This window comes from Gadus chalcogrammus, chromosome 23 (assembly GCF_026213295.1).
Source record: "Gadus chalcogrammus isolate NIFS_2021 chromosome 23, NIFS_Gcha_1.0, whole genome shotgun sequence".
Classification (NCBI taxonomy): domain Eukaryota; kingdom Metazoa; phylum Chordata; class Actinopteri; order Gadiformes; family Gadidae; genus Gadus; species Gadus chalcogrammus.
Genome location: NC_079434.1, coordinates 4,555,436 through 4,565,925, shown reverse-complemented (window position 1 = coordinate 4,565,925; position 10,490 = coordinate 4,555,436). Strand labels below are relative to the sequence as shown.

Here is a 10,490-nt window from a genome sequence, read left to right as displayed (position 1 = left end):
GGTTCATGAGATGCACCTTTGAGCTATTTCAGTAATCCGGTTGATCGTTGGTTGATCTAACACTTCACACATTTCCCTTCTTTAGAGAAGGTCAAGATTCACCTGGTAGCAATTTACAAATTCAGGACAGATTTAGAAAAAGTCTAATGGAAATATATAGAAATATGCTTGACATATTATGACAACTTGTTCCACCATTTTGCATGTAAAGACTTATGCAATGAATTAATTCCTACATTTTGTGTGGGTGAGACTATTCAATAGAGACCCATTACAATACATTTTGATCAACATGACATAAGCAATTGACAATGTAGGAAAGAGCAGAGAATTGTACATAATCATTTGCATGAATGTACCAAAGATTTGCATTGCAACTTGTTCAAAGAAATTAGAAACTGCTTTTTTGATGTGCACAAGTGACACAATGATGTGAAAATTGAACAGGTAGTTTTGAGAATTTCAATTCTGATCTGAGAAATGTACCAAAGAGACTGAGAAAAACTGTAAACATGTTGATTTGTGATATTTTTTCTTTTTATTTGTTTCAACAACGTGGCTGTGAAAGTAGTAACGGTGAAGGGGTTTGAAAAGAGCCGAGTAACAACACTACTACCTCGCCCACATTGCCCCTCCCTCCCTAGTGAGCGGGACACGCCGGGGTGTTTATCAAACACACCCTATCTGATGCCTCAGTCGTCTGCTCTCCAGATAGCTGCCACTTACACATACTGTGTGTGTGTGTGTGTGTGTGTGTGTGTGTGTGTGTGTGTGTGTGTGTGTGTGTGTGTGTGTGTGTGTGTGTGTGTGTGTGTGTGTGTGTGTGTGTGTGTGTGTGTGTGTGTGAGAGTGTGTGTGTGTGTTTGTGTGTGACTATGCGCAGACTAGAGATCTCAGCCTTCAATTAGTCTTTGTGGTGGCGGTGGTTCTCAGATATGTCGTTGAAGTGACACAAGCTAGGTTGAGAAAAACGATCTGAGAGAACTATCACATTTTTCTAATTCTATGAACCTTGATTATACGATTGTTCTCTGCTTTTTCTTACGAGGTCATGCAGGATTTGGTATTTTGTGTAGTTACTAATACTAAAGTAACTGTAGTTACTCCAATTTAGATGTGTATATATGTGTTTATTTACATGTGTGTGTCGCTTTGGATGAAAACATCTGCTCAATGACTTAATGCATGAACTGTAAGTGTTAGGTGGAAGACCAGGGAGGCCATTTTGTATGACATTAACAAATAGAAAAGTAAACATCAAGTGAAGAATGTGCAAAGAAAATAGAAACAATAGTGTTGAATTTAATCAGGTAATCCTTATAAAACGTGTCAACAGAGACGAAAAAGAGGACAGTAATATAAAACCGCAACCTTCACAGCCCCAAGGTCAGAGAGGGAAGGAGAGCGAGAAAGAGAGAGAGAGTGATAGAGAGAGAGAGAGAGAGAGAGAGAGAGAGAGAGAGAGAGAGAGAGAGAGAGAGAGAGAGAGAGAGAGAGAGAGAGAGAGAGAGAGAGAGAGAGAGAGAGAACCGATTAAAGGGATAAGAGGTGTGTTGTTTGTAGAAGTTCTTCCTGTTATGGGCAACTGATAAGAGTGTGTTGGTATTTTTGTATGCTTGTATTTGTCCATTGTTTTGGGTACAATTTGTGTGATAAAGAGATTTCATTGTGTACACAAGTCAAACTATCAGTGTAAACAGGACACACAAAACATCCAACCTTAGACCTAAACAATAAGGGTCATTAACAGCCTCTTTTATAACAATTTCAGCATACAAAAGTGTAAGACGTGAGTAGAAGTTCAGCTGGCTACACACACACACCCACGTACACACAAAATACGGATATTGTGTCGATGAGTTGGCAAATAATGATTGCGTCTACCTTGCGTAAACCATCTTTATCGGAATTGCCCGTCTCTCCTTCCTGGAAGGGCATGGTGAGAGAGCAGAGGTCCTGAAGAGGGGGAGAGAGAGGGAGAGAGGGAGAGAGAGAGAGAGAGAGAGAGAGAGAGGGAGAGAGAGAGAGGGAGAGAGGGAGAGAGAGAGAGGGGCAGAGAGAGACATAAACAAATGTAGCAAGAGGCTTTTTTCTGTTGCCAAGGTATAACAAAAATCGAAATTACAAAATGCTAGCAAACCGAGTATGTGTGGGTTCATGTATGTATGTATGCATGTGTGCATGCAATTTGTGTATGAATGCATGTGTGTGTTTGTTTCCGTGTGTGTGTTTGTTTGCATGCATTGCATAGGCATGTGTACGTGTGTATGCTTTTGTGTGTGTGTGTGTGTGTGTGTGTGTGTGTGTGTGTGTGTGTGTGTGTGTGTGTGTGTGTGTGTGTGTGTGTGTGTGTTTGTGTGTGTGTGTGCAAGTATGCATTTGTGTGTGTGTGTGTGTGTTTGTGTGTGTATGTGGGTATGTATGCATTTGTGTGTGTGTGTGTCTGTGTGTGTGCGTGCGTTCGTGTCTGTGTGCCTCCGTGCGTGTGTGCGTGCGTGTGTGTGTGCACACACACGTGTGTATCATGTATGTTTAATGTTTAAGAGAATAGAGTCCAAGGTCAAGCAGACGATCCCCAGCCTCACGTTAAACAGCAACCTGCCCTCAAAGAGCAGAAACATACAAGAGCAAACCCCCTTTCCTTTGGCTTTGCGTCCTCCTCTGTTTTTGTAATGGCCCGTAATTATTTTAATATAAAGCATTATGATCTTCCTCTTCCATCAACATAATGTATTGCTTACTTCCATCTCCTCCCGTCTTAAAGATGACAGTCACAGCACAGGTATCTTTGATATGGGCCCCGCACAATAAATACACACTAACCATCAATCACCTCAAATGAATGGCTAGAAACAAGAACAAACAACTAACCTAGACGTTATTTACAATACTGACAGTTTTCTTGCAAACATAAACTATACAATATATATAAACGCTTTTCTAGAACTAATAAAGTATAGCTTAAAGTCAGCAATTAGGTGAATAAGTCAAACACTTACCAGCACTGATCATTTGGGTACTCAAAGTGGGCTAGTGTAGCATATACCCAGGTCTACAGTGGCTATGCTAGTTAACCCTCATCCCCTGGTGCATGCTGGGGTATGTAGGGGTAAACATAGAGGTGGACTGTCTCAGATTATCTCCAAACATCTGCTGAATGGACAACATGACAAATCCAACTCTCTCTAACCCTACGCTATGCACGCCTTATTGACGGATAGGTGTGCCTCGTCCGTCCGTCAGTTTGTGTACTACTGTCCCTATCGATACGACCACCTCCATAGTGTCTTTCTTTAGGACTCTGTGTAGCCTGCTCAACTTTAGTCCAGTGTGTTTAGCCTGAGTACATATAGAAGATAGGAATAAGTCAAACACCAATCACCAATCAATGCATGGAACGATTGGGCCGCTGCTTGCTTTTGAGTCAGGATTCACCACGAGAGGTAAATTAGGTTCACCTAATAACACGGTTATAGACATCGTTTGAACACACTGGAATGAAATGTAATGCAATCCAAAAAGATTAATTTGATGCACAGAGTGTCGATATAATGCTCAGATATAATTTATTATAGATTCGATTTGTCATATAATTTTATAAAGTTACTTTCCTTTCAAGCAACACTTCGAAAAACATGAATACCATTAACTCTGGTTGCCATGGGCAACCGACTGCTCCAATCTGGAGTGAGACCAGGACACACCAAGGCCGCCTACACTATAATATTACACACACATACAAACACAAACACACACACACGCACGGGCTACGTGGACTAACAAACGTTCACGCACGCACGCACGCACACACACACACCACTCTCACACACTCTCTCTCTCTCTCTCTCTCTCTCTCTCACACTCTCACACTCTCACACACACACACACACACACACACACACACACACACACACACACACACACACACACACACACACACACACACACACACACACACACACACACACACACACACACACACACACACACACACCACTGTTGCCCAGCCTAAACAGTCTTAGTCACACAGTGTTATCTGTCAACTGTGATTTAGTATAACATGTCCTTGGCATGGGAAAGGTCTTTTGCTCTTCCCGGATTTACAAGTATGATGGGAGGTCATCTTTCTTCTGTTATTTCTTTCTTTCTTTTGTTCGTTGTGTGTAGGAGTGAGTTCGTAGAAGGAGAAGTGTTTTAATATTCATCCTAATTCATCTTTTCATTAATCTCTTAATTCAATTCAATGCACTTACACTGTCTCTCTCTCTCTCTGTCTCTCTAATAGTAAATAACCTGTCTGATAACACACACACACACACACCCAAAAAAACACACATACATCTCTTCCAAATTAAATAGTGTGCGGAGCATACGTGCATAAGAACAAATGTATCTACAAACTACTTCTCTGTACATTCACATGTATTCCTACTGCGTACACCAACACCAACACATACTGCCCTTCCTCAGTCCTGTATACAGGTGCATCATGAACACAGCGATATGTATACCACTATTCTAACACAGTTCAAATGAAATAGTTAAATAGACACAATAGAATTGGCATGTGTCTCGCAACACATCATTCTCAAGATAAACTAAATGTTGAAAATAAGTCATGTGCAGTTACATGCATATGCAGGCTGAAATGGAAAGTTTCTTTTAAAAGAATATTGTTTAACATAGACACACAGCGTAAATCCTGAAAGGTTCATGATGCACAGGGGGGAAAAACACCACCTAATGAGCTGTCGTGGTTCATAAACACTCACAATGACACACACAGACACACACTTGGCCAAAATAACACACATAGTCACACAGTCAAAATTAAAGACACAAACACACACACACACAGTCAAAATGTAACACAAACACACACATACATACATATATGCAAACACAGTCAAATTTGTACACACATGCACCAAGTGGCATACTTAAACACACACACACACACAAACCTTTGCTCCTGTATCCCAGAGTTGCAGAGATCAATATTTCAGCAGCCTCTTTGCGACTCAGTATAATATTCTCTGCCTCTCGCATACTTTTCAATCAATCCATCTGTCCTTCTGTCTCTAACTTCGTCTGTCTCCACCCTGCTTTCCTCTCTCTCTCTCTCTCTCTCTCTCTCTCTCTCTCTCTCTCTCTCTCTCTCTCTCTCTCTCTCTCTCTCTCTCTCTCTCTCTCTCTCTCTCTCTCTCTCTCTCTCTCTCTCTTTCTCTCTCTCTCTCTCTCTAATCCTTTATGTCGCTGGCTATATCACATAAGACATACCGGTATTCTATTTCATACTAGGGCTGGGCGATATGACCAAAATATCATATCCCGATATAGGTCATTCATATCCCGATAACGATATATATCACGATATAGCACATTTTCTGTAAATTCAATGAATAAATACCGTATTTTCCGCACTATAAGGCGCACCGGAGTATAAGCCACAGCAGCTAAATTGAATAATGTGTACATATATAAGCCGCGCTGGACTATAAACCGCAGGTGTTTTAATGTTTAATTACCATTAGGGCTGGCCCGAATGCCATTTTTCAGGCTTCGAATACTCGTTGGTTTTTCCGAGCGAATATTCGAATACTCGTTCCAGAAAAAAACACCATCAAATGCAACATTAATAATCCCTATATATTCCCTGGAACCAATTTTGACAGTATCTGCATATTTTGTTGAAGATTTAATAGCTTTTGAACATTAATTAGTAGGCCTAAGTAGGTTGAAGTTCCTTAGTTTTTCCCTGTGAAAGCGAACAGCTGTTGTTCCGTTCCAAATCAGCTGTCCTCTGCCGCACCGTTATATAAGCTGCAGAATCGAAAAATGGGAAAAAAGGTGCATCTTATAGTCCGAAAATTACGGTAGTTTATATAAAGTGACCACATGGAAAGGTCTATTTCGTAGCCCCTCTTTTAGGTACGAGCTCACTTTGTCTTGGCTGGTCGTGGGAGTCCTTCTCCTGTTTTTGAGCCCAACGTGTTGAGATGAACAGAGAGCTTGGCTTTGATCTACTGTATAGACCCCCTCACCGCCCGGCTGGAGGTCTGCACACAGACTCCCCGTGACCCCTGACCCCTGCTGAGCTCATTAGAATGGGCCTATCACTAAACATTTGACAGTGACCCACATAACAGGCGCAGACACACACACACACACGCAAACACACACACACGCCGACACAAGCATACATGTCTTTCACTGCTGTGTACTCCAAAACTGTGACACACTCTGAAACTCGCAAACTCAAAACTCTTCCATTGCTACAGCTTCACTGTTGCTACAAAGTATGAACCGCTAAAGTATTGCCCAGGACGCAAAAACAATGTCCCAATAAACAACACTCCACATCCTTTATGTTACCAAGGGTCGAAGGCCAGAGTGGGTTTCTCATGGTTCAAAGGTGGATGTGGAGTCGATCGTTACTCACTGTCTCAATCTACTTTAAACTCCTTCTTCTACGAATCCCAATTGTGTTAATAATATATTCATATCCATATAGACTCATGATAGGGCCACGATTAATGAAATTATAACTTTGCAGGTGTGGTTGTGTGCATTTTTATCATGCCTAATACAGGGGGAACGCCACTAACCCGCTCTAGCCACCAACATCGGCGACCAACATGTTATACAGTCTAAACAACAAAACATTTTTGCTTTTATATGCAAGAATGTAATTCTTGCAAATAATTTCATGTTCTTGCATATCATTCAATGTTTAAACCGCGTAGGAACTAGTAATTTACAAAGCCAAGTAAAACATGAATACATGTTGTTCTGGTTTTAAAGGGGCAGTTTCACGGGAATAGTGGAGACAGCTTGGTCTCCCTGTGTCTCTTTGCCTGCACTCATACACTCACTCAGGTGAGTAACAGCTGGGGAAGGGCAGAGCCTTGACAGTTGTCGGAGTGAGCCAGCATTATTAATTGGGATGCAAGGAAAAATGGGATTAATGTATGAATCATGATTCTGACTCACAACTTCTAAAAAACGTTTTTGGTCTCAAGTTTGCCTTGCGTGTTAACATTATTGCGATCAGTTGCTACTTATTTTCATCATCTTAATAACTTCTCTACTTTGATTTCATGCCATTATTTGCCACCGCATCTCACTTTGCACACAAAGGACTGGAGTAGAGACGGAAACATGTGCTGCTAATGGCAGTTCATGCTTTGCTAGTACATAGCACTCTATATACTTATCAAGAATCAATCGACAGAATGTAACACAAGGACACAGAAAAAGACAATATAAATAGAGAAAGACCTTTTTCTCTTCCTGAAACGTGGGACCAGACGCAGTGATATGGAGGTGAGCGTGTGTGACGGTAAAACCTCTCCCACAGCACCCGGAGCTCCTTCCCATTCCCACATCCACCCATCTGATGACGCAGCAACTCACACAAACACACACACACTCACACACAAACACACACACACTCATACACACCCGGAGCTCCTTCCCATTCCCACATCCACCCATCTGATGACGCAGCAACTCACACAAACACACACACACTCACACACAAACACACACACACTCATACACACCCGGAGCTCCTTCCCATTCCCACATCCACCCATCTGATGACGCAGCAACTCACACACACACACACACACACACACACACACACACACACACACACACACACACACACACACACACACACACACACACACACACACACACACACACACATCTGAAGGTCAAGTCATGGGATATGCTCCACCTTGTGTTCTTCGATAGATAATAAACAAAATAAATACTCAAATTAAACCTTTCTGGTCAGCAACCATGTGTCACCTGACACCAACACCGTCACCATCCATCAGTCCTCTCCTCTGCCTCACCCTTTTTCTTCTGATTATGATCACGTGAGCGAGAGAATATTTTCCCAGTTGAATCATAATCCATTTAATCTCCTGTCCTTATTAAGAGACACAATTACAAATAGTGACTAATTGTAAAATGGCCAATACATCCCTGAGGCCAACATCACTCTAGCATCTAGTAATACTCTAGTAGTCTGTGAGTGGTGTCACAAGTGCATGAGTAGAACCACTACATCGTTGTAGGCCTAGCAGGCGGCAGAGTTGCTAGCAATCACAGTGAAAAAAAGTGATACTAGAGGCAGACCTGGCAAAGCACTTCCTAACATGTAGCAGAAATGTGGGTAAGGAAGGCTATTAGATCAGCAGCCATAGTAAATGTATAGCATGGCATATCATAGCATATATTGCAGCATAAAACAGCGTCGTACAGCATAGCATTGCTTTATATAGCATAAAAGACAGCACTCTCACAGTAAGAGAACCCAGTGTTTCGTTCTGCTCTGTAACCGAGAGCACATCCTCCATACTTTAAATTCACGACTGCACATTCCCTCTTAAAGTCCTCCCTTTAACTGCTCCAGGAGGACAAACAGCCTGTTAGAGGCGCTGTGCTTGTTTTACAGTAAGCTGACCCCTGGAGGGCTGTTTACCTCTGATGTCCGAGGACTATTGACTGACAGGTCATCGCTGCTGCTGCTGCTGTTATTGTAAAAACGCAACAAAGACTGTGCTGCTGTCTGACTGTGGATCTGCTAGCTGTGATGTCAATGGAAGTAGCTAACCCCCCCCCCTCACCCCACATACGACCAGATACACAAACACACACACACACACACACACACACACACACACACACACACACACACACACACACACACACACACACACACACACACACACACACACACACACACACACACACACAATGACATGCATTGCACATGTATGTATACAATATACAAACCAGAAAGAAAAACCAACATACCAGCGCACAAAAGTATCCAAGTGTAAGTCTGTAATTATGCATAAGATGGAGCAGCTCAAAAATACAATATTACAATTGTATACAAATACAAACAATACAATTTGACCGTATGAAATGGTATGCTCATGGGCATTTGGATGGTGTTCAGGAATGTTCTATTAGAGCACATCTACTCTACAGGTAGAGTCCAGCAGGGGAGACCACACAAGGAACCTGCTCAGCGCTCACACAGCTCTATCAGAAGCGCGGAGCGGTGACGCTGGTGTGGCGCCCCCTAGCGGACAGGGGGGGGGACACACTTCAGATACACATTTCTTAAAGTATTCTTTACATGTTATTACATAATTATTTTGCACGTGTTTGAAAACATTTCAGAAATGTGATAGTCACGGGGCATTCCAAACAATATTCGACATTTTTGCTTCAGCTCTAATAGGGGTTCTCTCCGACCCTCACTCAATGATATGGCCTTGTGTAGGAGGGTGATGGAGAGAGAAAAATACGAGAGGGGGAGGGAGTAAGAGAGAGAGAGAGATAGAGAAAGAAACAGATTAATAAATAGATAGAGGCATACCGGCATGTTGAGCCGCATCGTCCTCTTCTTTTTGCACAGCCTCTTCTTGCCGTCTCTCTTCTTGCACGGCTCGGCCCCCGTGCTCCCCATCCCGGAGACACGAACAATCCCAAAGCGATCACGGTTGAATTAAACGATTAGGCACGCGCCCACACGCCCAAGCCGTTATCCCGCAGAGAGCCGCATTAAATACCGGTGACGTCAGCTAGAACACTTATTAATCTGACGGTGGGGGTTCAGGATACTCACCTCAGCAGCCAACAGGCGCCACGCCACTACCACTCGTGAAAAGTGAACCACCCCCCTGGACAGAGCACTTGTAGGCCTACTATTGTGCACTTTGACAGAATCGTTTGACAACTTCCAACACAGCGTGGTTTGAGGACTGAAACAACATTCCTCTCAGACGGCGCATCGTTTCCGCGTGAGTCCGAGGACAGAAGCATCCGACGTAACCCGTTCCTGCAGGGCTCGTCGTTATCAGATCGATTGAATGTGTACAGCTCAGGAGCTGTCGCGCGCATGACCCCGATTTGTTCTTTTACGCAACAGTATTCATCCCTGTTTCCTCCCTTAAATAATACACGTGTTCATGTTTAGGAGCTAGATTTAGCCAAGGCATCAACCGAACCAAGTCAATGCCGATGCGCTTTCTGGAAGTGTGTCATGGTCGACTACTATACCAAATGGGCAGAGGTCTATGCCATACCGAATATAAGTGCTGAGATGGTCACCCAGTGCATCTTACAATTTTACAGGTTTGGTGCACCACAACGCATCCTCACAGATCAGGGGTCTCATTTATAGGCTACCCGTTGCGTATGCACACAACGGGGCTGAAAGTGGCGTATAGTGACTTTCCACGCTAAGGTTGTGATATATTAAAAACAAACTTGACGGGAGAATGTGTGCAGCCCTAAGCAAACTCTGATGCGTACGCATGGTTTGGAGGAAAAGGAGAATTGACGACACAGACGGTGTGGTGGTGAACTGAAGTCAGACTGAAGAAATGCAGAGTGAGGAGAACGATTATGTTTTATCATCGCCCTTCATACATTTAATTTCAACCCGTATCATGCGTTAA

General features: G+C 42.9%; 1 protein-coding gene across 1 annotated transcript in view; it reads right to left on the bottom strand.

The window, feature by feature from the left end:
- The window catches only part of LOC130377606 (5'-AMP-activated protein kinase subunit gamma-2-like), a gene marked incomplete at its 3' end in the record, with an annotated part of 31,085 nt that extends 21,266 nt beyond the window's left edge, over nt 1-9,819 (bottom strand). The window contains exons 1-2 of the mRNA XM_056584757.1: nt 9,407-9,819; nt 1,885-1,956 (exon numbers count right to left, since the gene is read on the bottom strand). Of these exons, the coding sequence (XP_056440732.1) occupies nt 1,885-1,956; nt 9,407-9,496 (162 nt within the window). The remainder of the gene's footprint in view (nt 1-1,884; nt 1,957-9,406) is intronic.
- Between the last annotated feature and the right edge of the window lie 671 nt (nt 9,820-10,490).